This window comes from Tachysurus vachellii, chromosome 3 (assembly GCF_030014155.1).
Source record: "Tachysurus vachellii isolate PV-2020 chromosome 3, HZAU_Pvac_v1, whole genome shotgun sequence".
NCBI classification, from domain to species: domain Eukaryota; kingdom Metazoa; phylum Chordata; class Actinopteri; order Siluriformes; family Bagridae; genus Tachysurus; species Tachysurus vachellii.
The window spans coordinates 32,897,934-32,922,474 of NC_083462.1; the positions used below are offsets into that span (position 1 = coordinate 32,897,934).

At 37.7% G+C, this 24,541-nt stretch overlaps 1 protein-coding gene across 1 annotated transcript in view; it reads right to left on the minus strand.

Annotated features, from left to right (window-relative positions):
* The window catches only part of LOC132843507 (cilia- and flagella-associated protein 58-like), a 171,690-nt gene extending 156,178 nt beyond the window's left edge, over window positions 1-15,512 (minus strand). Inside the window, exons 1-3 of the mRNA XM_060866885.1 lie at window positions 15,411-15,512; window positions 9,096-9,178; window positions 7,569-7,760 (exon numbers count right to left, since the gene is read on the minus strand). Coding sequence (XP_060722868.1) covers window positions 7,569-7,760; window positions 9,096-9,149 — 246 coding nt within the window. The 5' untranslated portion in view covers window positions 9,150-9,178; window positions 15,411-15,512. The remainder of the gene's footprint in view (window positions 1-7,568; window positions 7,761-9,095; window positions 9,179-15,410) is intronic.
* Window positions 15,513-24,541: the final 9,029 nt, after the last annotated feature.

Here is a 24,541-nt window from a genome sequence, read left to right on the forward strand (position 1 = left end):
AAGGTTACAGGGTGAAGAGGTGAAGAAGGTACAGGAGTTTAAGTACTTGGGGTCAACAGTCCAGAGTAATGGAGAGAGTGGGAAAGAAGTAAAGAAGCGAGTGCAGGCAGGTTGGAGTGGGTGGAGAAAGGTGTCAGGAGTTCTGTGTGATAGGAAAATATCAGCAAGAATCAAGGGGAAGGTGTACAGGACAGTGGTGAGACCGGCCGTGCTGTATGGTTTAGAGACAGTGTCACTGAAGAAGAGACAGGAGTCAGAGCTTGAGGTAGCCGAACTGAAGATGTTGAGGTTCTCTTTGGGTGTGACAAGATTGGACAGGATTAGGAACGAGTACATCAGAGGGACAGCTCATGTTGGACGTTTGGGGGACAAAGTTAGGGAGGCGAGATTAAGATGGTTTGGACATGTTCAGAGGAGGGAGAGTGAGTATATTGGTAGGAGAATGTTGGACATGGAGCTGCCAGGCAGGAGGCAAAGAGGAAGGCCAAAGAGGAGGTATATGGATGTAATTAATGAGGATTTGAAGCTAGTGGGTGCAAGTGTTGAGGATGCAGAAGATAGGGTTAGGTGGAGAGAGATGATTCGCTGTGGCGACCCCTGAAGGGAAAAGCCGAAAGAAGAAGAAGAAGATTGGAGAGGTAACTGAAATGGCATGGAATTCAAAAGAGGAGATGGTTAAATGTGACAAGAGGAGAGGTGTAAAGCACCATTTCTTTGACAGCAATACACCTGTACCACCACCCCTGCCTGTTTCTCGTGGTGAGTGAGAGAAAGCATAGGCAGAGGATAAAGCAGCTGGTGTAGCAGTGTTCTGTGGGGATATCCAGGTCTCTGTTAGCGCAAGAAAATCAAAGGAGTAATGGGAAGTTAAAGCAGAGATAAAATCAGCTTTTTTCACAGCAGACTGGCAATTCCAGAGCCCACCTACCACCACTGTTTGAGACTAACACAACAGAGGAGGGTAGATGAGGTTACTGGGATTGTGACCTCTGCTCTGTGGACGAGAGCGTCTGCGAGAGTAGGAATTGAGTACAGAGATGGGTTTAAGGCACATATTTGCAGTCAAAAAAGATCCCTCTCAGCAGCTCTGCCTGCACAGTCTCTGTCAATGTAAGACATTATATGTCAAATCAAAAGCTGAATTAGAACTGAATTACATGGATTTGCCGCATTAGAGTGCTGTGGAACCCCGGGCTAATACAATCATGGAGAGCATGGTCGAATTTAAATGTGAAAAGCTGAGCAAAAAAAATAATAATAATAATTCTATAAATGAAAAGGTGGGATTGAGAGAACTTTTTCAACCCTTAAATCCTTTTCACACTGTCCATTTTTCTTTTGTAATTAAGTTTATAAGATTCCTAAAACCTTCTAACGAAGGTGGTGTCTAATCATTTTTTCTAAAATATGACGACCAACTAAAGTTTTCAATATTGAGCCTGTACTGTTAGGGTTCTTCTTTGTTGCCTTCTCCATTAAAGTACTAGGTATCAGTATTTTTTATTTTTTACTGTAACTGCTAATTATTTGTACTTACTTTATTGCCTAGGAACAAAATAAGATACTACTTTTTAGCCTCATAGATTTCTACATGAATTCCATAGCAAGTCATCGTGGAGCTCACTGATCAAGCATGTTACTCATGTATGAGAGTGTTTCTGACTTATTGACTATCACTTCTGCCTGCAAAGCCATTTTTCGAGCTCTCTCTGGGTAATGGGAAATGCCTACATCTTTAAAAGCTTGATTCAGAAGGAAGAAAGATGGAACTGAGGCATTCTCATTAGCTAAAAGAAATGGTTTTACAAGACTTCAGGCTTGTTTCTATAAGCCCTTGGGTGTTCTATGGCAAATTAGCAAGCTAAAAGGTTAGCAGACTCCCTGTAGAAGAGCTGAGGAGCAGAAGGGATTAAATGTGTTACCCTTAATATGTTGTCTATGCAGGAAGTAACATATCCTCTCAATTATCTGCTTTTATCCAGGCTATAACTATAGTATTTTGCAAAGTGGTGAAAGTGGAGAAAAAGTGGAGTTCAGAGAAGTGGACGACCATAACTATGGCAACCCCAAAAAAAAGTCAAGAGGTTAATCACACAGCCAAATCCATGTGGTCTTTGAGGACACCAACCTCCTAATCAATACACAATTCTCAAAATGTATCTGACTGAAGCAAGGACATTGTTCATAATAACACTCTCCGGTGTTTATAACAGGTTATAATCACACTCTCCAGTGTCGCCCAAATGAGCATGAGGTCCCCTTTGAGTCTGGTTCCTCTCAAGTTCTCTTCCTCTTCCATCTAAGGGAGTTTTTTCTCACTACAATCACCTCATTTACCTCAGGATTGTTCATTGGAGATAAATACAAACACATTTAAATATAAATTTAATCTAATTCTAATCTTGAATTTTTATATAATATAAATCGTTGTATATGCTCTCGTAGTGCTTGTTGTAATGGCATTTTCGTTACCATTAGGTGCAATTAACTCTTTGGAGCACTACAATTGCACATCTAGCTCTTGCCGATTTACTTTATCATAACTATGTTTGGCATGACTTTATCTTATTGACTTCATCCAGACTACTCATCTGAACACATATGATAAATAGTTTAATTTTCATGTCGTTAGTTCTTAAAGTTGCTCTATCTGTGGTGGTCCAGTAAGACTGGCCATAAAAATTTAATTTGCCAGACTATATGAAGAGGCAGAATAAAAATCCTCTCTCTGTCTATCTCACTCTGTCTTACCTCCACTTGCAAGCTGGTCCACCAAGCAGACCAGTAGCTGGATTTCCTCAGCATGGCTTAAATTTAAAAAAATTGTACTTTTTTCCATGATTGATGCAAATATACTGCGGTGTGTGTATACATACTATTCAACATTTTTCCCCATATTTTTATATTACATAAAAGTAGAATAGAATGAAAATTTGATGCAGAAACTTAACGCTCCAAGCGTCAAAAAAAATTTCATATTTTATAAACCGTAACACTGACAAATGTGTCCCTGGGCAGTCATGGTGAGGTGTGAGCCGCTTACCATTCATTAGCATGTAACAGGGTTACCTGTTACCTGTTTTTCCTACTCTCCACTAGGGGGCAGCTGAGGGCTGAAACCCCAAGTATTTAACCAGGTAGTAAAGTAGAAGAAGAGAAGCATGGTTTTGCTGTAGTTCCTTTGAATCATTTCTTTTGGAGTCCTGATTGAGAAACTTTGTTTCAAGTTCAATTTTGTAAGTTTTGTTTTCATTCATTCATCTTCTACCGCTTATCCGAACTACCTCGGGTCACGGGGAGCCTGGGCCTATCTCAGGCGTCATCGGGCATCAAGGCAGGATACACCCTGGACGGAGTGCCAACCCATCACAGGGCACACACACACACTCTCATTCACTCACACACACACACACTACGGACAATTTTTCCAGAGATGCCAATCAACCTACCATGCATGTCTTTGGACCGGGGGAGGAAACTGGAGTACCTGGAAGAAACCCCCGAGGCACGTGGAGAACATGCAAACTCCACACACACACAAGGCGGAGGCGGGAATCGAACCCCGACCCTGAGGTGTGAGGCGAATGTGCTAACTACTAAGCCACCGTGCCCCCTAAGTTTTGTTTTTTCTTATGTTATTTGTATTTAATCTGTTTATTTTGCATAATTTGAATGTGAGCTTTCTAGTTAATGTTAGGTTTTGTTCTGTTGTAGATGGACTTTTTGAATGCTACTTTGCATCTGATGTTGGATCTACACAAATTGTAAATTGTCAAGAACATTTCCCAATGAATCGCTAGTGTTGCTTTTGCGTTGAGGATGATCGGTATCCCGAGTACAAGGATCTAACTTTGTGGGCTTTTAACCGTGGATTACTTGAACATTTGGGTGTGCAGGGGTTTTTCCTCATAACGGGGATGGGATTTTCCGATATGAAACATTGACTGGTATAACCATCCTCTGCTGCCAGTATTCAAAGAGTTATTTGCCTACAACCTTGAACTCTCATGTTCCATTGTTGTGTTTGGGTTTTTTTGTGACATAATCCTTCTTGTCTGAATCCTGACATCATTATAAAAGGATTTAAAAGCCACATTGTTGTTTGTGGTAATTCCTGGGAAAAGATCTTTCTAATTAGTGTAAAATTAGTAGTTGGTAGGGGGGTTATAAGCATACCTACCTTCACTTATTAGAACTTTATAATACCAGTATAATCTGTTATAGTAAGTTATCATGCCTGTCTGGGATTCATTATACAGCTCTCATGACCTTTATGTCTGTGGTATAAGAATGTCGAGCAAGAGAATGTAGTCTTCAGTCATATTCCCACATGGCGGAACTGTATGAAATACTAATAATGGTTTTCTTTAATCTCAAAGCATAGGTCAGCTTCCAATTAGACATGAAAATATATAAATAAACAAACAAACAAACAAACAAATTAATTAATTAATGGACATTGATTCAGAACGCTATCCAAGCAAACAGCTATTTTAATTTTAGTCATATTTTTGTATTTTCTCAAATTTGTTTTAAATTCTAAAGGTTTGCCCTAATGTAAATCTCAAGGCATTGTATTCAAATGTAGTAGTAATAATAGCAGTAATATAGGTTGCTTTGTCTATTTGATAGGTCAGATATAAACTGTACATTAGCCTTAACTTAACAATCCATCAAGTGCTGGTTTTAGTCAAGCTAGTTCATTTAACACATATCAATTATTCAAAGTAGCTCATTTAACCTTCCTATTTTCCCTGGGTCTTTTTGACCTGGATGGAAGATTTTAATGTGTCATAACGGGTTTTCTTCCACATATTTGCCTGAAATTTAGCAGGAATGTTCCAAATTATGAACTTTGCAAGCAAAATTAATTTTGTCCATTTTCGTTGAACTATGTGTTCAGAACAATATATATTTTGCGTTTTGGAACAGCTTGGGTCATTTTGACCCGGCCACATTTAGTGGGGCAATAGGTCACACTTTTGCCCTTTTCAGCACAATGAACATACATACAGACACAAAAATGCACACATAAAATGTCCACTAACATGCACCCAAAACACACACTCACACCCCACACACACATACACACACAAATTGCATTTCCTTAGGCCTCCAGAAAAGAAAAAAGCCAAAAACATTTGTAAATATTTCACACTTTTGATATGCCTTTTGTGACGGCGGCACGTGCACCACCGCAAACACACGGAGGAAAAACCGCTCTTCGCCCACGGCATCGGCAACCCGGAAGCGGGAGAGTGGAACAGGCGGTGGTGCAGCACCCTGGCCAGCGGCGCTAACCGCGTGCCCCCGATCTCCAGCACCATGGTCAGCACCGCGGCAAGTGAGAGAGGGGCGGAGCGGCCGAAACTCCCGCCGAAAATCACCGATCAATCAGGAGCGCCGCTGGAGCATTCACCCTCCATGAGGAAAGCACAGCAGGAAGCAAGGCTCAGCTGCTGAAGAAAGGAAAGGAGGGCGTGCCAAACGGGACTAATGTTTATCTTTCTCCTCTTGTTTTTCAGAGACATCCAGCTGACCTAGGACTCCACATTGCTGGCTGAGCCTTGCTAATCTCCTGGGGAGGGCTGCTTTATTATTGGAGTTTATTAGTGGAGTCCTCCTCTTGCTACCGGGTTTTGGAGCCTGGTCCTCTGCCCAAACGCCCCCTACAGGAAGGACTCACTTTTGCTGCCTTCCTAATTTCTGTTTTTGCTTTAAGTGAGTGAGGAAATAAATACCTCCCTTTTGTTAACTCTCACCCCGTCTCTGTGCCCCTTCTTCCGTGTCCCATCTCTCGAAGAGCCCTACACTTCGCCTAGCAGAGGGCAAAATATGATCTACCGTAATGATGCTACACACACACGCACGCACACACACACACACAGTCAAACACTGTTCAAAGCATTGGGGATTGTAATTCAGTTGGCCTCCAGACAAAACAAAAGCTACACATTTGTAAACATTTCACGCACACACACACACACACACACACACACACACACACACACACACATATATTGGGCATTGCATTTCATTAGGCCTCCAGAAAAAAAAAAGCTACTCATTTGTAAATATTTCACACTTGTTAGATGCATTTGTCCAACTGGGGGCAAAATCTGATCTACCAACAAGCTTTACACACACTCACACACAGACACACACACAGACACACACACACAAGCATTGGGCATTGCAATTCATTGGGCCTCCAAAAAAACAAAAACCAATCATTTGTAAATATTTCACACTTGTTATATGCATTTGTCCAGCTGGGGACAATATCTTCTCTTCTTCTTCTACCAACAATCTTTACACACACACACACACACACACACGTTGTGTTTTCATATTCAAATCATGTTTGTTTCCTCTCTCTTATTTATGAGTTTAATTGCATCAGTCAGCTTTGGCCTGGAGATATGCTGAGTAATGTTTGACATTTATCAGTCAGTGGTTATCCAAAATAATATGTAATAATTTCTGCTTATTTTACTCAAAACATGGCAAAATTTCATAAGGTTTATCGTTCACAAATTAAGTACAATAAAAAAGCATAAGGAGGTAAACGAAGTTTTATTCACATGAAATTATGGCATGTTTTTGAGTGTGTGTGTGTTTGTGTGTGTGTAGCCTGTTGTTGGTTGATCAGATGACATCAGGTGGGCAAAATAGATATTACACACAGAATGGTAATAATTGTAGAATTTTTGATTTATAAGCATTCAAGTCAATTTGGCCTGGAAAAAAACAGGTTTTATTATTTGCTGACATTAAAAATGGTCAAAATGGTTTCAAAACAATCTCCTGCCCTTGAAATATACCAGCCTCTAATTGTGCATCAACTTTTGTGCCTCTATAGTGAAAATAATTCAAAATTTGTTTTTTTTTTTACTAAAAAATTAGGCATTTTTGTATATAAATAAGGTTCATTATACCAAATATAATTTTTTTTTGCAAAATATATGTTATATATATAAGTTTGACTAAAAAGGTGAAAAAAAAGGCTATCATATATACTTCATTTTTTATAAGCAGTCAAAACAGACAAGGTCAAGTTGACTCAGCGCTCCTAATTTGTCTTGGAGGACAATAGGAGGGTTAATACAGTTCTTAGTCACCACTCAGTCCACCGTCAGAGTTCATTTTTCATACATGTCAAATTAGCTGACATAACACATGGTATAATAAAAACTAGCTCATTTAGCACAGCACTTAGTCAAACTAGCTAATTTAACATACCAGTTAGCCATCTAGCTCATGACACAACATTAAAGTCAAAAGATTTTTAGTCAAAACTATATATAATCTATATAACCGTGTTCGGCTGTTGGTGAGGAAATGGGTAGGGGAAAAGCCTCCAGCGTAATTTGCCAGCATAATTATGGGTGTCAGTTTTAATTAAAAATGTCTGCTAATGGGAAGAAAGCTTGACTGATATCGTGGACGAAGGCAACAGTTGCTAAGCAGTGACTGAGCGATTAAGGCAGGGTTTGGGGCTACACTAAACTATGGTGATGTTTATATAAAAAACGTGAAATGTGTGAGTGTGTGTGTTAGAGAGTCACCTTCTGTGTGAGCTCGCTAGCTTTGTTCATGTAGTGATCACGCTCCATACTTAGATGAAAAATGATGTTGCGCTGTTTCTGTGCCTCATGTTGGTGATTCAGAATATCCAGTTCCAGCTTCTTCTTCAACTGCTTATGCTGCATCACCAAGTTTAGCTGCTTCTCTGTGGCATTTGCTGCCTTGATCAATTTCTAAACACACACACAAACAAGCCTAGCTGAACACACACGTCTAGATGAAAGATGCTTTAAAAACCATTTATTTAGTCAAATGTGTCATTTCAAAAGATCAACTACTTGGATGAAATAAAATATACCATATATCATCTCTGAGGCATTAGTGTAAAGTAGATGAAGGGAGGTTAACTAAAATGTATAGCCAATTTCAGGAGTATAGTCTGCATGACATTATGCGTATACTGTATGAGTCTGCTTGTGGGAGACAGCTGCGTATTTCCAATCCAATTAAATATGAATGGCCACTCATCTCCAAATCCACAATAATATCGCAATATTCTGGAGATCAGCGGCACAGGAAGCTACTCGATAGTAAATTGCACTTCATTATCATAACTATGTTAATAGAGCAAATTGCACCTCTGGGGTGGAAGAGTATAAAGAATCCACAATGTGATAACTTGATATCATTGTTTCTGAGTGTGCAGCAGTATGATATCTGCTTACACACATCAGCAGTGTTAGATGTGTTGTTTGATTTGGTTATTTCTTTAATTAATATACTACTAATAATACTATAATTGAAGTACTCAAATATTAGATGTTGCAATATTTATCCAATTAGTTATACCCTTTAATGTCTATTTCTTCATGCATTTTTTATGTTGTAGATGTTGTAGTATTCAGTATAGTGCAGTGTTTTAGTGTAGTGACCTATTTTGTATATTTGAGAAATACCAAAGAAACATAATACAAAGCAAATAAATGTGCATTTTTGCCATGTACATTTTTTTCAGGGTTTTTTTTCCACCTTTATATATAATAACAGACAACAGCTCATACTCAGATTATATTGGGTTGCTGATCCTGAAGTGTTAATTGTATTTAAGCTTTTACTGCCTTTTTCTGTATCTTAAGGCATGACATACTTCAGATACAGAAAGCTATGGTTGGGTTTATAGTAGGAGATCTGTAATGGGATGCTAACGTTACAGTTATGATTTTTTTCTTGCCCTTTACAACACATCAATACAGTGCATTACTAGGTAAAGCAAACCAGCTGCATAGAGTAAGCAATACTATCACAGTTTCTTTGAAAAAAATCTATTGTTATGGCTCTATGCACACACACACATTTTTTGTTGTTTTTGTTGAGGTGGGAGGAATCTTAAGAACCCAGAGGAGCCCAGATGGTGAGAATGTATGAAGCCGTGAGGAGGCAACCATCCCCTCAGTGCCACCACACAGAAATATATAACACAAATGTATTATTTAATATTCAATTACCATATAATTAAACCTATGTCTGCTCAAGTAAGGGTGACATTCATCACTCACTCACACACCTACCTTATTCAGCATGTCTTTCTCTTTGAACAGTTCGTCTATTTTCTTCTTGTACATCTCTGTCTGTCTTTGGTTTATCTCCTTTTCTGAGAGAAAAAAAATTATAATCATTCTGTTGATAAGGATTCATTTAGCTTTACATTTTTCTCCATAGTGGCTTAGAAAGATTGAATACATTCCACTAAAGTCATCCACGTATATACAAAGACACATCAACAGCCGCATGAGAAAAGTTCTTGTATATAAGTGGCTTTTGTGTTACACAAGGCCACTGTCCAAGATACAATGTGTATACAATGAAACCAATACAACTTACACTCACCGGCCACTTTATTAGGTACACCTGTCCAACTGCTCGTTAACGCAAATCTCTAATCAGCCAATCACATGGCAGCAACTCAATGCATTTAGGCATGTAGACACGGTCAAGACGATCTGCTGCAGTTCAAACCGAGCGTCAGAATGGGGAAGAAAGGTGATTTAAGTGACTTTGAACGTGGCATGGTTGTTGGTGCCAGACGGGCTGGTCTGAGTATTTCAGAAACTGCTGATCTACTGGGATTTTCACGCACAACCATCTCTAAGGTTTACAGAGAATGGTCCGAAAAAGAGAAAATATCCAGTGAGTGACAGTTCTGTGGGTGCAAATTCCTTGTTGATGCCAGAGGTCAGAGGAGAATGGCCAGACTGGTTCGAGCTGATAGAAAGGCAACAGTAACTCAAATAACCACTCGTTACAACTGAGGTATGCAGAAGAGCATCTCTGAACGCACAAAGCGTCAAAACTTGAGGCGGATGGGCTACAGCAGCAGAAGACCACACCGGTACTAGTAAGGTGTACCTAATAAAGTGGCCGGTGAGTGTATATACAGCAACCTGATGAGATATCAAAGCAATAATAAAAAAACTGTTCTACAAAGAATATGTTTCACATAAGCATGTATTGATTGTCTCAACGACTGCCCTTGAGCTTCTAGTAACATGTTTTCTGTTCAGGGAAACATGTTAGAAATCATGTCTGTTGTAAATCCTACAACATTTGGCATGTAACTACACACTTTACATTTGAACATGGCCCACTGAGATCTAAGCTCTAGAAATTTCAAGTAAGAACAGATATAAAACAACAGCAGGTTGCACCAAGTCAGGGTGTAAAGTTAACTGAACTATACAGTTTATTGAGCTGATAAAAAGTATCGTATAGTATAGTAAAAGTATAGTATAGTGTAGAATTTCAGTCTCAAATTAATTGTAGATGAAAATCTAACTAAACACGTTTCAACGGCACCAGAAACACCATAAAACTTTACATCCATGTTCGAGACGTTTCCCATCGACATGCACTAAAGCATTTAATGTTCTTTTATATCTTTTTAAGTAGAATATATTACAGCATGTTCAATAAGGTCTAAAGATAAACTAGCAACATGTTTAAAATGTTGGACACAACAAAGTGGTGACTCAATTTATCCATCTATTTTTATTTTATTTGTATTTTAAAGCTTTGGCTCCCATCTAACATATTTAACAGCATTTGAGTAACAAAGCAAAGCAGCAAAGCAAAATCAGTAATGCCAGGAAATTGTATTTGCATTATATATAAATATACTGATCAGCAGCAAAATATAACAATACTCATACTACTAAATATAATTTGTGGTGTATGCTACTATCTCTCAATTTGAGATTTCAATTCTTTTATAATTGAAATATAAATTTTCCTGCCGGTCTGTTTATGTTCATCTTCATAAAAATCATTCATACAAATCTCACTTTAAATGAGGGCCAGAAAAGTTATTACAGTGGGTTTACCGCTAAAACCTTCACTGTATAACTGTTACAAAGCAGGTTTTAATGTTTGTAGCATTAGCACAAGAGCAGAATTCTCTGTGCAGAAGAAACTGTAGAACATTAAGCGCTCTGTCATACCATACTGTAAGTACACTGAGCTACAAGTAAGTCACCTTTTATGTCAACAGAAAACTTTAGGGTAATACGGTAAATACTAAAGAGCAGGGAGAGAGAGAATTAAATTGAATCAAATTATGAGTCAATAATTCAGGTTACTTGCAAACAGCCATCGTCTTAAAAATGTGCAAAAGACTATGATACCTATTTAGTATCATACCCATACAAAATGTGTAGGATCCCCATAGCTTTGTAATATTGAAGGTCAATATCAATCTAGATTTGACTAGAGATAAGAATGCAATTGTTATGCTACAACTTTGTTTTCTTTCAAACTAACATAATTTGATATTTGCTTGCCCATGCAGTAGATTTAACAGTTGACAGTCATAGCATCAGCTCAGAACATATATAAAACCAAATCTATAAAAACTCCAGTGAAAATGAATTGCAAATGTATAATAAAGCAATGCAGCTTATTCCACTTTCACAACGCCACAAGACATGCAAGACATTTAGACTGGTTATGTAACCCCTATAGAACAGAAAGGGAACAACATATCGTCCTACATAAACAATTTATTGACCTGGGTGTATAGTAAGTGCCTGTCCACTATCTCCCCATGACAAAAGGTGAAAACATCCACCAGATATTATGCATATATAGGGAAGTTGAATCATAGACCTTAAGACTGAAACCAAAAAAAGACAAATGCCCTGCAGCCATCTGTTTAGAATAATGTCATATCTCCGAATGTGAAAAAGTATCATTACCCCAAAAGAGACCTACTGGGAGTTGCATGTCATCGCCTGAGGAACACCAAAGACCTGCAGACAGGCTGTAAAATACCTGCATGCGATAACGAGATTAATCACTCAACTCCTACTGTACCTTACATCATCATCCTAAATGAGGTTTTGTGTGTGTGTGTCATATAGTAGGGATGATAATGATACTGAGAAACAAAAAAGAAAGGGTTATTATGAATGTTTCATTGCTCTCATTACCTATATGAATTATTTTAGGGTGGTTGTTGTTTTTTTTTGTGTTTGTTTGTGGCCACTTTAAAGACATCAGCTAATTGCTTATAGTCTTGATCTTGATGGTGTTCTGTAAACTCATTAATTATCCAGAACTGAGTTGTTTCTATTTTGTTACAGATAAGAGTTCATTCCATTGTACTTTAGTTAGTAGTTGAATGAAGTAGTACTGCTGGGAATTTATAAAGGTTAAAAATGTTTTAATGGGGTGAAATAATAGGCCTTTATCAGGCTTGCAGATCGTGAAAGTCTAAAGAATAAAAAAAAATTTACTTGACCAATTAAGTCTTTTGTAACAATACAGCTTCTATCCACATCAGCATTTTGTACTCGGATAATCAATCAATCAATCAATCAATCTCTCTCTCTCTCTCTCTCTCTCTCTCTCTCTCTCTCTCTCTCTCTGCATAAGCGCAGACATAACGAGTCACCATGGCAACAGCGTCAGACATAAAAAAATGTCGGCATATTTCTCACCAGCAGAACTGGAAGTGCTTATGCAAGCCTATGGAGAATATGAACACGTATTTAAAAAAAAATAAAAATAACAACACTGCTGTATAAAACAATAGTGGATTTAACATCAAATTTTAAAAGGTGTATTTTAAAAATGTATTATATATACCTTTAAAAGTTATATTTTTAATGTAAACTTCTCCCTCTAGTTACACACTTTGTTCAATTCAAGGATAATTCATGCAGTTGTATATTGTTTATTTCTCGTCTCTCCTTATTGTTCAAGTGGTTGATGTTGATTTGGGATTTAGAAAGTAATTAATAAGTAAATAGACCAAATTAATAAGTAGACCAATACTTTCTAGAGATAGTAATTATTACATTAATCTAATTAGACTGGTTGAAGATGTAATTTGTAGCTAGTAATTAAGAACTATTTTAGAGTAAATTCCCAACTGTTATAATATCAGAGGTGAAACCGGAAGAACAGGAAACAACACAAAAATGGTCAGAAAGCGCTTAAGAGGGAGGCACACTTTCCTGACCGCTCTGCAATCAGTAGCCTTACTAATATGTTCTGCATCCCTGATATTATACACAAAACTACAGTTTGCAAAGAAACATAAGGCAACGCAAAGCATCTGCTCGGATGTAAGAGCATGGCCGCGATGGCTGATGTCAGGATGGATGAGATTATGGATCTTATTGACTGTAAAGAAAAACGGTATCGCTCAAATAAAAATGCAAAGGGATGTGAGAAAAATCCACTCTGGGCTCAAAAGAATTAATACAGACTCTTCATCAACAGGATCGTCCATAAAAGGACACGTCATTTCATTCATTTTACATTTACGGCATTTAGCAGATCCCCTTACCCCTTTATACAACTGAGCAATTGTGTCCACAAAAACTTAGTGGACCTGGGATTTGAATCCCTGAACTTCTGATCAGTAGTCCAACACCTTAACCACTGAGCTACCACATCCCACATTCGCTTTGCTGCGAACTGCGCAACTGAAATGTGGGCAATGAATGAGGTGTTTAAACGTCGCTTCCTCTTTAAAAAGGGGAGGAGACCGAAAAAACTCTGGGTTTACTGAAGAAAACCTGCTCCCGACCAGGTTAGGTTCACAGAGTAAGTTACTATGGTAACTGACCCTGAGTATAAGTTACCTCTTTTTCAGAAACGGGCTTAACTTAACCTGCTTTCTCGGGTTTAACTTACCTCCCTTTCTGAAACGGAAAACCCAGAGTTTCCCTCATTTCAGGGTTAACTTACTCAGAGTTTTCACTTAACCTGCTTTCTGAAACAGGCCCCTGCTCTGCCAACATCCCCACCCACTTATCCTCTTCCAAACCAATCCCATTGCTGGTCTAACTGCCACAGCCTGTCGCATCAATCACTTGTGGCAACTCTGATTAAAATGACAACATGCATCATGATGGAAAGCCCTGATTACAATGACAAGTTAGCTGAAGCTTCATCCATCATTCCCGTAGATATCTACTTACCTTATAGCCTACTGAGTGCTACACTGCTACAATGGTGTGACTATACGTGTTCATTTAAACATTTAAATTGTATTGGTTTATTAAATATGATACACAAAGCAATTTTCAGGTGGAAGCAAATCACAAATTTGAGAAGAACAAATTTCAATAGACTATTCAATCTTTTATTTATTCTTTTCCCGCAATATTTTTGCAACATTAAATAAGTAAAGTCACGTAAACCAAAAAACCCCGCAAAGTTTGACTTTGAGGCTGAACTGCCAACCTAACTGGTGACATCCAGGACTGTCAGCTGAGTTAACCATTTAAAAAAAAAAGTGTTCAGTATCCCTGCAACAACAACACGAGCTTACAGAGTTTCTTCCTGAGACTTTTGCTCTGCAGTTGCAGAGTATGAATCTTTGAGACATGGTGTTGTCTCAATTTATGAAAGGCACAGACAACCAGTGACATTAAGCTAAAGTGATGAGCCATCTTGAGTCTCAACAACATGATCACGTAGACCAAATATGTCCTCAGAGCCTACTTCAGCTTTCAGGACTCTGTTTAATAGAGACACTGGGCACTGATGGGCTGCTGAGTTGATGTTAGAGGCCCTTTAAGAGTACCAAAAACACAAATATCATATAAATACAATAAAAACAAAACAAATATAAACAGCAAGTCATATTATACATTTTTTATTAACATAAGATAAAAAAATCCAAACCCTTTTCAGACATAATGTCATTAAATATGTCCTTAAGTGAAGTAAGTTGATAAAAGAGCATTCTGCTTGTGTTAAGTCCAGGACAATCTAATAAAATATGTTTGACAGATAAGGGAATCTTACAGAACATACATAAAGTTGGGTCTTTTCACCTTTAAGCAAAAAAAGCATGGGTCAGTTTTTAATGTTGAAACGATTTCTTTCATTTGAACAACCAAATGCAGCACAGAAGTCCGGCATCATCCATGCATTTGAGGTAAAGGAGCACCGTACAAAGATGGCGGCGGTTTTGACGCATTTTTAGGACCCCAAGGCGACAGCTAGTGTATAGATATCTATGCATCATTCCTTACAAATGCCAGTGGTTTAAGGAAGCAAATCAAAACCGTGCCTGAAATTAACATTGCTCTCCGTTACAAAAAAAAAGAACGAAGAAAACCGACTAAACTTGCAGTGTATGATGTCAGCAAGTCTTTATTAGAGAGAATTAGGATATTAAAATGTCTAAGTGAGTTAGATCATTTAAATTTACCCATTATGGTTAGACTTTTGATCCCGCTCATGTATTACACACTTTTAAGTTTTTTTTTGTTTTTTTTTCAGTTTTAGTGACTTGTCTCAACCTGTTAAGCATTTCAGGAGTTTAGACAGGTGTGGTAAAAAACTAGCTAAGTTAATATTCAGTTACTTACCAACTAGGTTTTGTACATTAGCCACCCTAAACAGCAGAACACAGAGTTGCCTTTACTTCAGTCTGATTTGGACTAATTTAAACCAAAACATATCAATTCATTGTTTGTTTGTTTTTTTTTCCAAATCTTTTTTTTTTTTTTTTTTTTGCTCCAGAGGTCATGAGGTGACATGGGCGTAAATCCCGGAGGGGACGGAGGGGACGGGGGGGACATGCCCCCCCCCCATCCGAGGATTGTCCCCCTCAAAAAATTATTTAAAAAATATCGCACTCTCTATTGTGATAAATATATGTATGTATACCTAAATAATTGTTCAAGTAGAAAAAAAAACGCAAAAAATGCATTTACAAACAGTTGAGTTCCCCCTCCCCTTCCTCACAATGGTTTGACCCACTGCCTGCTTTCCTAGTTCATCTCACCTACACTGCACACACGAGTCAAGTGTGTGGCTGCGGCTCAATTAATGTTCAACTCCATTAAGTAGGGGATTTTATTCACTTTAAATAAAGCGATTCTCTTTAAAGTAGTTGATGCAGACTCATTCATAAATTAGTTGCGGCAAAAATGCTGATTACCGATAATAGCACCCCTAAAAAGGGGCTAGCCTCGCCCATGGATTAAAATACTTCTTATCTATTTAACGTTAGCTTGTTTACAATAGCTTGTTGCTAAAAGAAAATTGGTGTGACTAAAGGTTAAATGTATTTCTATGAAGGGATTGTTAGACTGTCCCTTCGGAGGAAGCATACAATGTAGATCCATAAGCAGATGTCTGCACTATTATGTTTTATGTCTATACTGTAGGTGCATCCCAAATCACATTCTTATGCAATACGCCTTTTTGTAGTCTAAATAGTGTGAGAATTGTTCATATTGAAAATGTTGGACACTTCATGCTCTTAACTGTTGCAGAAACAGGGTGGAGCTGCAGGCACTGATGTTTAATGACAAAAACCTTGACATGAGATGACCGATGACAAGACATCTTACAAATGTCTTCTACATTAGCCCATGTTGTATGATTTTATTTTTTAATGTTTAAAAAAAATGACCATATTCTGCTAAAGCTAGGGATGTCACATTACATGCACGTGATGCCAATTGGCATAAACTTGGAAATGACTTATACTTCCAGTTAGTAAAGAACTGTTGTGTTTGAGACGGTACTACAATTCTAAAATTCATACTATAGGTCAGGGGTTCTCAACCTTTTGCAAGCTGGGAACCCCAAAAGCAGGTTTATTGCAGTTGCCCCCATCTATAGATAGATAGATAGATAGATATTGTTATCATGAGTAGTAGTAGGCCTATTATCATGAGTAGTAGTAGGCCTATTATCATTACTAGGCAATTGCTATATCATTATATGAGGTTACATGCTTTATTATTGTTATTATTAATAGGCCTAATAGTAGGCATATCATCTGCATTTTTTACAGAAGCTTGCAGGTAGGTGATGTTAATGTGAGACCTGAGCCTGCTTTCCCTTGCAAAGATCCTCAATTCTTGGCTCAATGTCACAAATCATCCTTGATTTGTGCATGATTGCGGTATTTCGTTTTGAGTGCAGTTATTTTTGAGAATCCTGCCTAACACAAATATGTTGACGTGAAAGGAAGGAGAATCTTCAAGGCGATGTCACAGAGCTCAGGGTATTCCTGCATCAATGCTGCCCAGAATGACGAAAGAGGGCAGGAGCTAAAGAGTTCCTTCAGTCTACTGTCACTCTTCAGCTCAATAAGCTGTTCCTGCATATCAATTGATAGCTCGTTTGCTGTGCACACAAAACGGATCTCGAACCCACGCAAAAGAGCTATAACCCTCTTTAAAGTACGTCGCAAATTGTTTTCTCATTGCTGACAGGTGCTCAGACGCTGATTGAAATAGGGAGGAGAAATCGTGTGACGTGCCTGCATCAGTGATAAAGTCTGCAAGGCTGGGGAACATGTCGCAGTTCCCTTGACTGATGCGGCCATGCCAGAGGTCTAGTTTTTGTGTGAAGGTGTGCACTTTGTCTGCAAGGAGCAAAATATGAGTTTCATGGCCTTGCAAAGACAGGTTGAGGCCATTCAAGCGGTCAGATATATCGACCAAATAGGACAGAGACGCAAGCCACATAGTGTCATCCAGATGCTTTGCCAGAACAGATTTGATTTCTGTCAGAATCCTACAGGTACTCTCGTAGCTCATACAACCGCTGTAACACCCTGGAGAGCCAGCAAACTTCAGTGTTTAAGTGTTTCCGTATTTAAACATGTTTGTGTGTGTGTGGCTGCGTGCGTGTGAGCATTTCTTTACAAAGACAACTAAACATTTTCTTTTTAGAAGTTGGTCATTTAGATGTTAAACAACAAAGACACCCAAGAAAACAGCCCTGATCTTGTCTTTTCAGTCATATTTCGATATGTTTACAAGACAGCAAACATAATAAATAAATAAATAAGAAGTAGGCCTACACTCGGGTTTTACAGTTCAAGTCACTTATATTTTAGACGAAATATTGACTGTTTTGGTCTATTTTAGCAGCGAAACTAGATCTGATGAATCCAAACAAAGATCACAGCATAGCGCGTCTCACAGCAACACTCAATCGTGTTTTGAATGATTCAGTGATTTGAACGAATCGGTTGAGTCAAAGATTCAATGACCCATTCACAAACATCTGTCTCATTCTTGATGAATCGGCAGTTTGAACGAATCGTTTGAATGAAAGACTCAATGACTCGCTTAATAAAACCGCTTATCACCTGTATTTCTGCACTCACTATGTTGAGAACCACTGCAGGTACATAGTACATTGGGACACAGCCTAACTTTTTTTGGTACTTTTGCTATAACATGACAAGAATTCATCCTGGTTACTGAAGTACTGTATGGGTCACTCCATCTTAGAAATTTTCAAAGGATTTGTTCCCACAGTGCACTGTAGTGTGGTGGAAGAAAGCTTAAAAAGTATGTTTCATTACCACTGCAATTTACAGGAACAACTTTTTTTCCCAAATGTAATCAGAGCAATCGATTGCACTCACACTGTCATAAAAAGCCCATTCAAGAATGAATTTGCTTATATCAGCAGAAAACATCTTCACTCTATCAATGTGCAAATTAGCTGTAATGTGTAAATGGGCCTAAGATGGTGTTGATCAGCTCGTGATTGATTCAGTCTGAGGAACAGTGTTGGAACGCTCCGTTTGCAGCATGATGGCAGGTTTCTTAGAAAAGATAAGACATTTAATACTGGGCTTATACTGCCTGTGTGAATAAATATATAAAGAAGATTGGATAAAGCCAAATCTTGCTTTATTTGCTCGTAGTATGGAGAAATATTTTGGATATATACGGTATGAATGTAAAGGCAAATATTAAAAAAAAAGTCAAATTTATTATATATTAATATATTAATGATTAATTTATTAATTTATATTTAAATAAAATAATACTTTTAATTAAGTACTAACTCTACAGGATCACATACTTTTGCCTCTCACAAATATATAATATTGGAACATTTTCCTGAAGAATAATAAAAATGTAATGTTTTTTTTTTTTTTTTTAATAATTTCATGTCCTGACAGTTAAATTGATTGTATAAATACAATAATGCCACTGTTTTGGTTAATGTGATGTGTTCACTTATGCTGGTGTTATAGCTGGCTTAGTTCATAACTTTATCCATTAATACATCATCATAAGATATGTATTTAATATGGGCAAATTTAGTACTGCTCAGTAGTATGTACTATAGATCTGTAATCATGAAGTCTGAATAGCAGTGTACACTGTTTAGGTAACTAAGAATATAATTCATGCCTGTATAAAAAAATTAATGGCATGTTTTAACGGATGTATGGTACATTATAACTTCACATCACAAGGATTTACATACAAGCCCCCAGACTGCAATGCATGTTGGTACAGAAGCAGGTCTTAAATCCAGGATCATTAAATACTGGCCTGAAACATTTTTCAAATATTTTAAAATTACATAAAATCTGAAAAAGGAAATGTTGTTTAATATATATACTGTGTGTGCGTGCATGTGTGTGTGTGTGTGAGATTGTCTGTGAAATTTGAATGTTGAAATCCATTATTAATACATTATTAATGTCAACCGTTGTAATTAGCCTTGTCAGTGTGTGATGTGAAGCAGCAAGTGACTGTATAAGGGTCAAGAGTTAGGAAAATGTAATAAGGAGTGAGTCTGGGGGTCTGAGCACCATATAAACTTTAATTGTCCGATACAGATTTCATCAATGCAAATCTTAGAGATTGTGTATTCTCGGCAATGGTATTGTCATAGCCAAAATATTTTACTGATCCTAAATAACAATTACAGTATAGTTCAGGTAAAGGATATATAGATGTGTCTAACTGTTTTTTTATCTACTGTTTTAAAGCTTGAAATCCAAAAACGGGTTATTGTTCCTACAATCTCTTGGACCTTTTAGAAAACAGATTACATTTATTTGGTTTAGACATCATTTTCATATGTATACAGCATTTCTGATTGAAGAGCATCTCCTTAAACTCCAACAGAGAGAGAGATATTGCTACTTTACGAACATCTAAACAATGCAAATTTATTATTGTTATATTCCTCATATTAAAATATATGGGCATAAGTATGTGGACAGCTGATCATTTTAGAATCTCTCTCTCTCTCCCTATTTCTCTCTCTCTCTCTCTCTCTGTCACAACCGGGGTGGAAGGAGACAGACCCGTACGCAGGATAGCTTCAAATGATGGGGGTTTAATAAATAAAGAAGACAAAGACAAAATAACGATAACTGAAACAATACTAATGACGACATTTAACAAAGACTAAACATGACGAGGGGTACACGTAACTAATGATTCCGCGCTGCATTCAGCAATGCGGCTCACTTAAATACAATTAAGACAATGACAACATTAGGAACAGGTGAAGAAACAGGGAGGAGCAGACGAAGGTGGGGCAGACACGTGACAACAACAATAGCACATGGCCAAAAGTCCGGGCTGAATCATGACACTCTCTCTCTCTCTCTCTCTCTCTCTCTCTCTCTCTCTCTCTCTCTCTCTGTGTCTCATGTTACTGTCTGACTGTCATCCCAACACCATACCACAATAATTAATACTAAACGTTAAATGATTCTTGAATTCTATCTACTTCAGTCTAAACTTGCTTTGTTTTGTGTTGGATTATATTTAAGAATAACTTGTTAATAAATAATGTTGTTCTTTATATCTGTGGAAAAACTAGCTCTTAAAATGTTTTTCCCCCCAAACTTGTTCTTCTAAGGAGGGCATGCCTCCCTACTCCCAGCAGCATTGATGAATCCCTCCAGGGAACAATTTACAGGAGTGTACGAGAGACTACACAACACAAAATTACAATATTACTCATAGATATTTCTCAGAGACTGAAAATAAAGTAAAAACAGGGAAGGTTCAAGGGAGGAGAAACAAGAGCAATGAAGCAAAACAAACAAATGGGAGTGGTGGCAGAAAGGTGAAGGCCTAGAAGAAGAACAGACTACAGATCTAATCAATGTAATTCTATAGCTCTGAGAAAAAACACCAGTGAGAGGAAAGGAAAGGATAAGAGACAGATAGACAAACACAAAGATAGAGAGAGAGAGGCTGACAGACTGACCAGAGGGGGAGAGACAGACAGACAAACAGACAGAGATGGGAGAGACAGACAGACGTGCAGACAGGCAGACAGAGGAGGAGAGAAGGACATACAGACAGGCTGGGGGAGAGACAGATAGACAGACATACAGAGCGAGGGGGAGAGACAGACGGTGGGTGGAGACAGGCAGACTGACAAAGCGGGAAAGAGAAGAAAAGTAAGAAAAAGTTGATGATGATGATGATGATGATGATGATGCATCAAATATGAAATATGTGGAAAAACAGGAAGTGGTGAGAGAGACAGAGAGGAAGGAAAAGGACATAGTGTGAAGAAAGTGAAATAATAAAGAAAAAAGTGAAGTATAGGCTGAGGATGGAATGGTGAGAAATAAGAGAGAAACCAAGTGAGGAGAGAGAAAGAGAGACAGAAGAGCACAGGGTCAAAAAAGAAAAGAAAAAAGCAATATAGTTTTTTTTTTTTTTTTAAAAAAGTGAGGAAATAAAAACGGTGAGAAAGGAAACAAAAAGATGAGAAGCAAAGAGAGAAGAAAAACAGAAGAATAAGAGGGAAATAATGAGGGGAAGAGAGACAGAGAAAGAGGGAAAGAGGAAAACTAAGAGAAACAAAGAAAAACAGGAGGAGAAAGGAAACAGAAATAAAGAATTAAAAATGCAGAAATAAAAAGATAGGATGGGAAGGAATCAGAGAGAGAGAGAGAGAGAGAGAGAGAGAGAGAGCAGAGTGTGTCAGTCCAGACATACTGTAGGCAGAGGGAGACTGTATGACTCGGAGGGGGTGTGAGAGGAAGATGTTCTGAATCTCTGAAAAAGGGATTAAGAAAAAAGTAGCGGAAATAGAGTTAGAGTGTAGAGAATAGGTGTGGTTGTGCTAAAAACTAAAACTTGCAAAACAGAGCAGATTACAAATAAATAAATAAATAAATAAATAAATAAATAAGTAAAACAAGAAAAGAACTGCTGAAGCAAACAGTGTTGTAAAATAACTGTTATACACCAACCCGTCACCTCCCATCCAGTGTCCACTACCCTATACCCAGGGAGCTGCTGTGATTGTTTCCTCCCTAACCCCCCACCCCCAATAACCAGCCAGCGGAGTATTTCTATCTATTATTACAGCAGTGACATAAGTATAGCCTGATGAAAGCTGTAGTAGGTTTGTGCAACCTCAACATGTATACATTTAATGTCTTTTGTGTACACATGGTCTATTAAGGTACCCTTTTCTGTAGTTGGAGTTTGTACGTGTTGACTGTATCCATGTTCTTGCATTAATTTCACAATTGTCGATGAAGTAAAAATGTCTTCATTAAAGTCTCCCATGATTATTTTCTGTCCTGGATGCTTCTCCATCTCATCAATAACAAGTAATAGCTGCTGTCGAAACAAATCAGGATTATAAGAATTAGGTCTATACAAAAGTGCCGCAGTCAAACTGAACATGGAATTACAAAGTATAAGCATTCTAAGTTGTAGCGCTCAGGAATAAACAAATCACACTCAATGTTTTCTGAACAATACAATCCAATGCCACCTCCTCGCTGTTGTTTTAATTCAGTATAAAGTGCAGTGCTGTTGTCATAACACTTAGCTCTTGGGTTGTGTGAGAACACATATCCTGGTATCTGTGGTTCTTGGTCATTAACATTTAGCCATGTTTCTGTCAAACAAATACAATCAGCGTTCATCAAAACTGTATGTGACAGGACATCTTGAAAGTGAGCTTTTAGACTTTGCACGTTAAGCAGTGCAATTCTAAACGTACCAAAGGATTTACTGAAACTGTACTTATCCAAATTGATTTTTCTCATGTCTTTCATAGCCAACTCAATTTTGTCATTACAAAATATGACAGATTCTTTAAAGTCCTCAATGATTAATCCACTAAGAGACCTTACATGGCTTAAAGCAACATATGCTTGTCCTGCTGTAAAGATTTTAAGTGAAACAACAGCTTTATCTACCGTGAGTCCTTGTACTTTGTGAACTGTACATGCCCATGCCAATCTGAGTGGAAATTGCCATCTTATGCCACCAGCATTTGTGACTTGGTCTTCTTGTACTTCAATCACAGTTGAATTTGGAAAAAGCATGTGACGTTTTTTGCATCTCTGAACTTTTCCAACAGTTGGATTATCAAACTCCACATGAATAGCGGATGGGAAATCGTCATTATCTTCACCTTTTTTCAGATTTTCACTTATGTGGACAACTGTACCAAAAGCTCCATTGACAAGACCGTCGGCAACATCAATATTTTTCTGTAACATAACCCTTGCTCCAACACCCAAGGAAATGCATTTAGATAGACATGAGTTGAAAACTGTAGCGTGGTATCCAACTTTACGTTGTTTTATTTGTCGCAGCCTTCAATGAATGTATGACAACAGACGATGGTCAACCATAGAGACTTCATCAATAATCAAAATTTGCAGGTTACCTATTTTGATTCGTAAAGCATTTATTTTGTCATCACTAAGCGGTTGATATGGCAATCTGACATTTGCACCAATTGAAAATGTTTTATGAATAGTTGAAGCACCAACATCAAATGCTGCTACTCCTGTTGAAGCTGTTAAAAGCACAGTAACATCATCTGGATTTTCAGACAGCTGACATAACAGTCTGCAAGATTCATAGTGTATTGCCTTAATTAAACGACTTTTTCCTGTGCCTGCTCCACCAGTGATAAACAATCGGATAGGTTCAGGGTTTTGTCCAAGTACTTTTTGTAAACACCAATTATGGACTTTATAGAATATGGCAGATTGTTCCTCATTTAATGATCACATTAAATGTAACGCTTCATCTGTAGGCATTGTGGTGTGGCTTGTTTCTACAGTACAACTAGTTTGTGGGTTTCCTGTAAGATCTGGAATCACTTCCTGACTGTTATCTTCATCAGGAAATACTTTATTCATCATCAGTTCAATACATTCATAACGTTCTCTTTCAGTTTCAGGACATATTGTAGCCCAAGCATCCTCTAAATTTATATCCTGCTCCAAAAGCTGTTTAGCTCACTCTATTTTATCAGAGTCCTTTTCAAACAATTCTCTGTTGCAATCAACAATGAATTTCACAATTTGCATTCCAGAATTAGTTTTTATGCCACCACTGTTGTAGTACTCCTCATATGTCTCATAGTTGCTCGGCTTCAAGTGACTGTCATCATAATGTGGTAGAAAAAGTTGCAGTAATGAATAATAATATTTTTCTGAATCTTTTGTGGGTGAAAATCTAGGATATCTGACAACAGCTGGTTCAGTTTGTGTTATTCGTTTCACATAGCCGCAGTTATTATGGAGCTTAATAACTTCAATTTCTGCATTTTTTTTGTGTGACAAAACTTCCGATTTTGTCAAAACTCTGTACTCAGAACAAAAACTGGCAAGACAAAGATTTTGTAGTGGTTGTTTCTGGGGTCTGTTCTTGTACCTACAAAACTTGTCATCCAAAAAGGGCTTTCATCATCACACTGTTCTTTGTCCACTTTA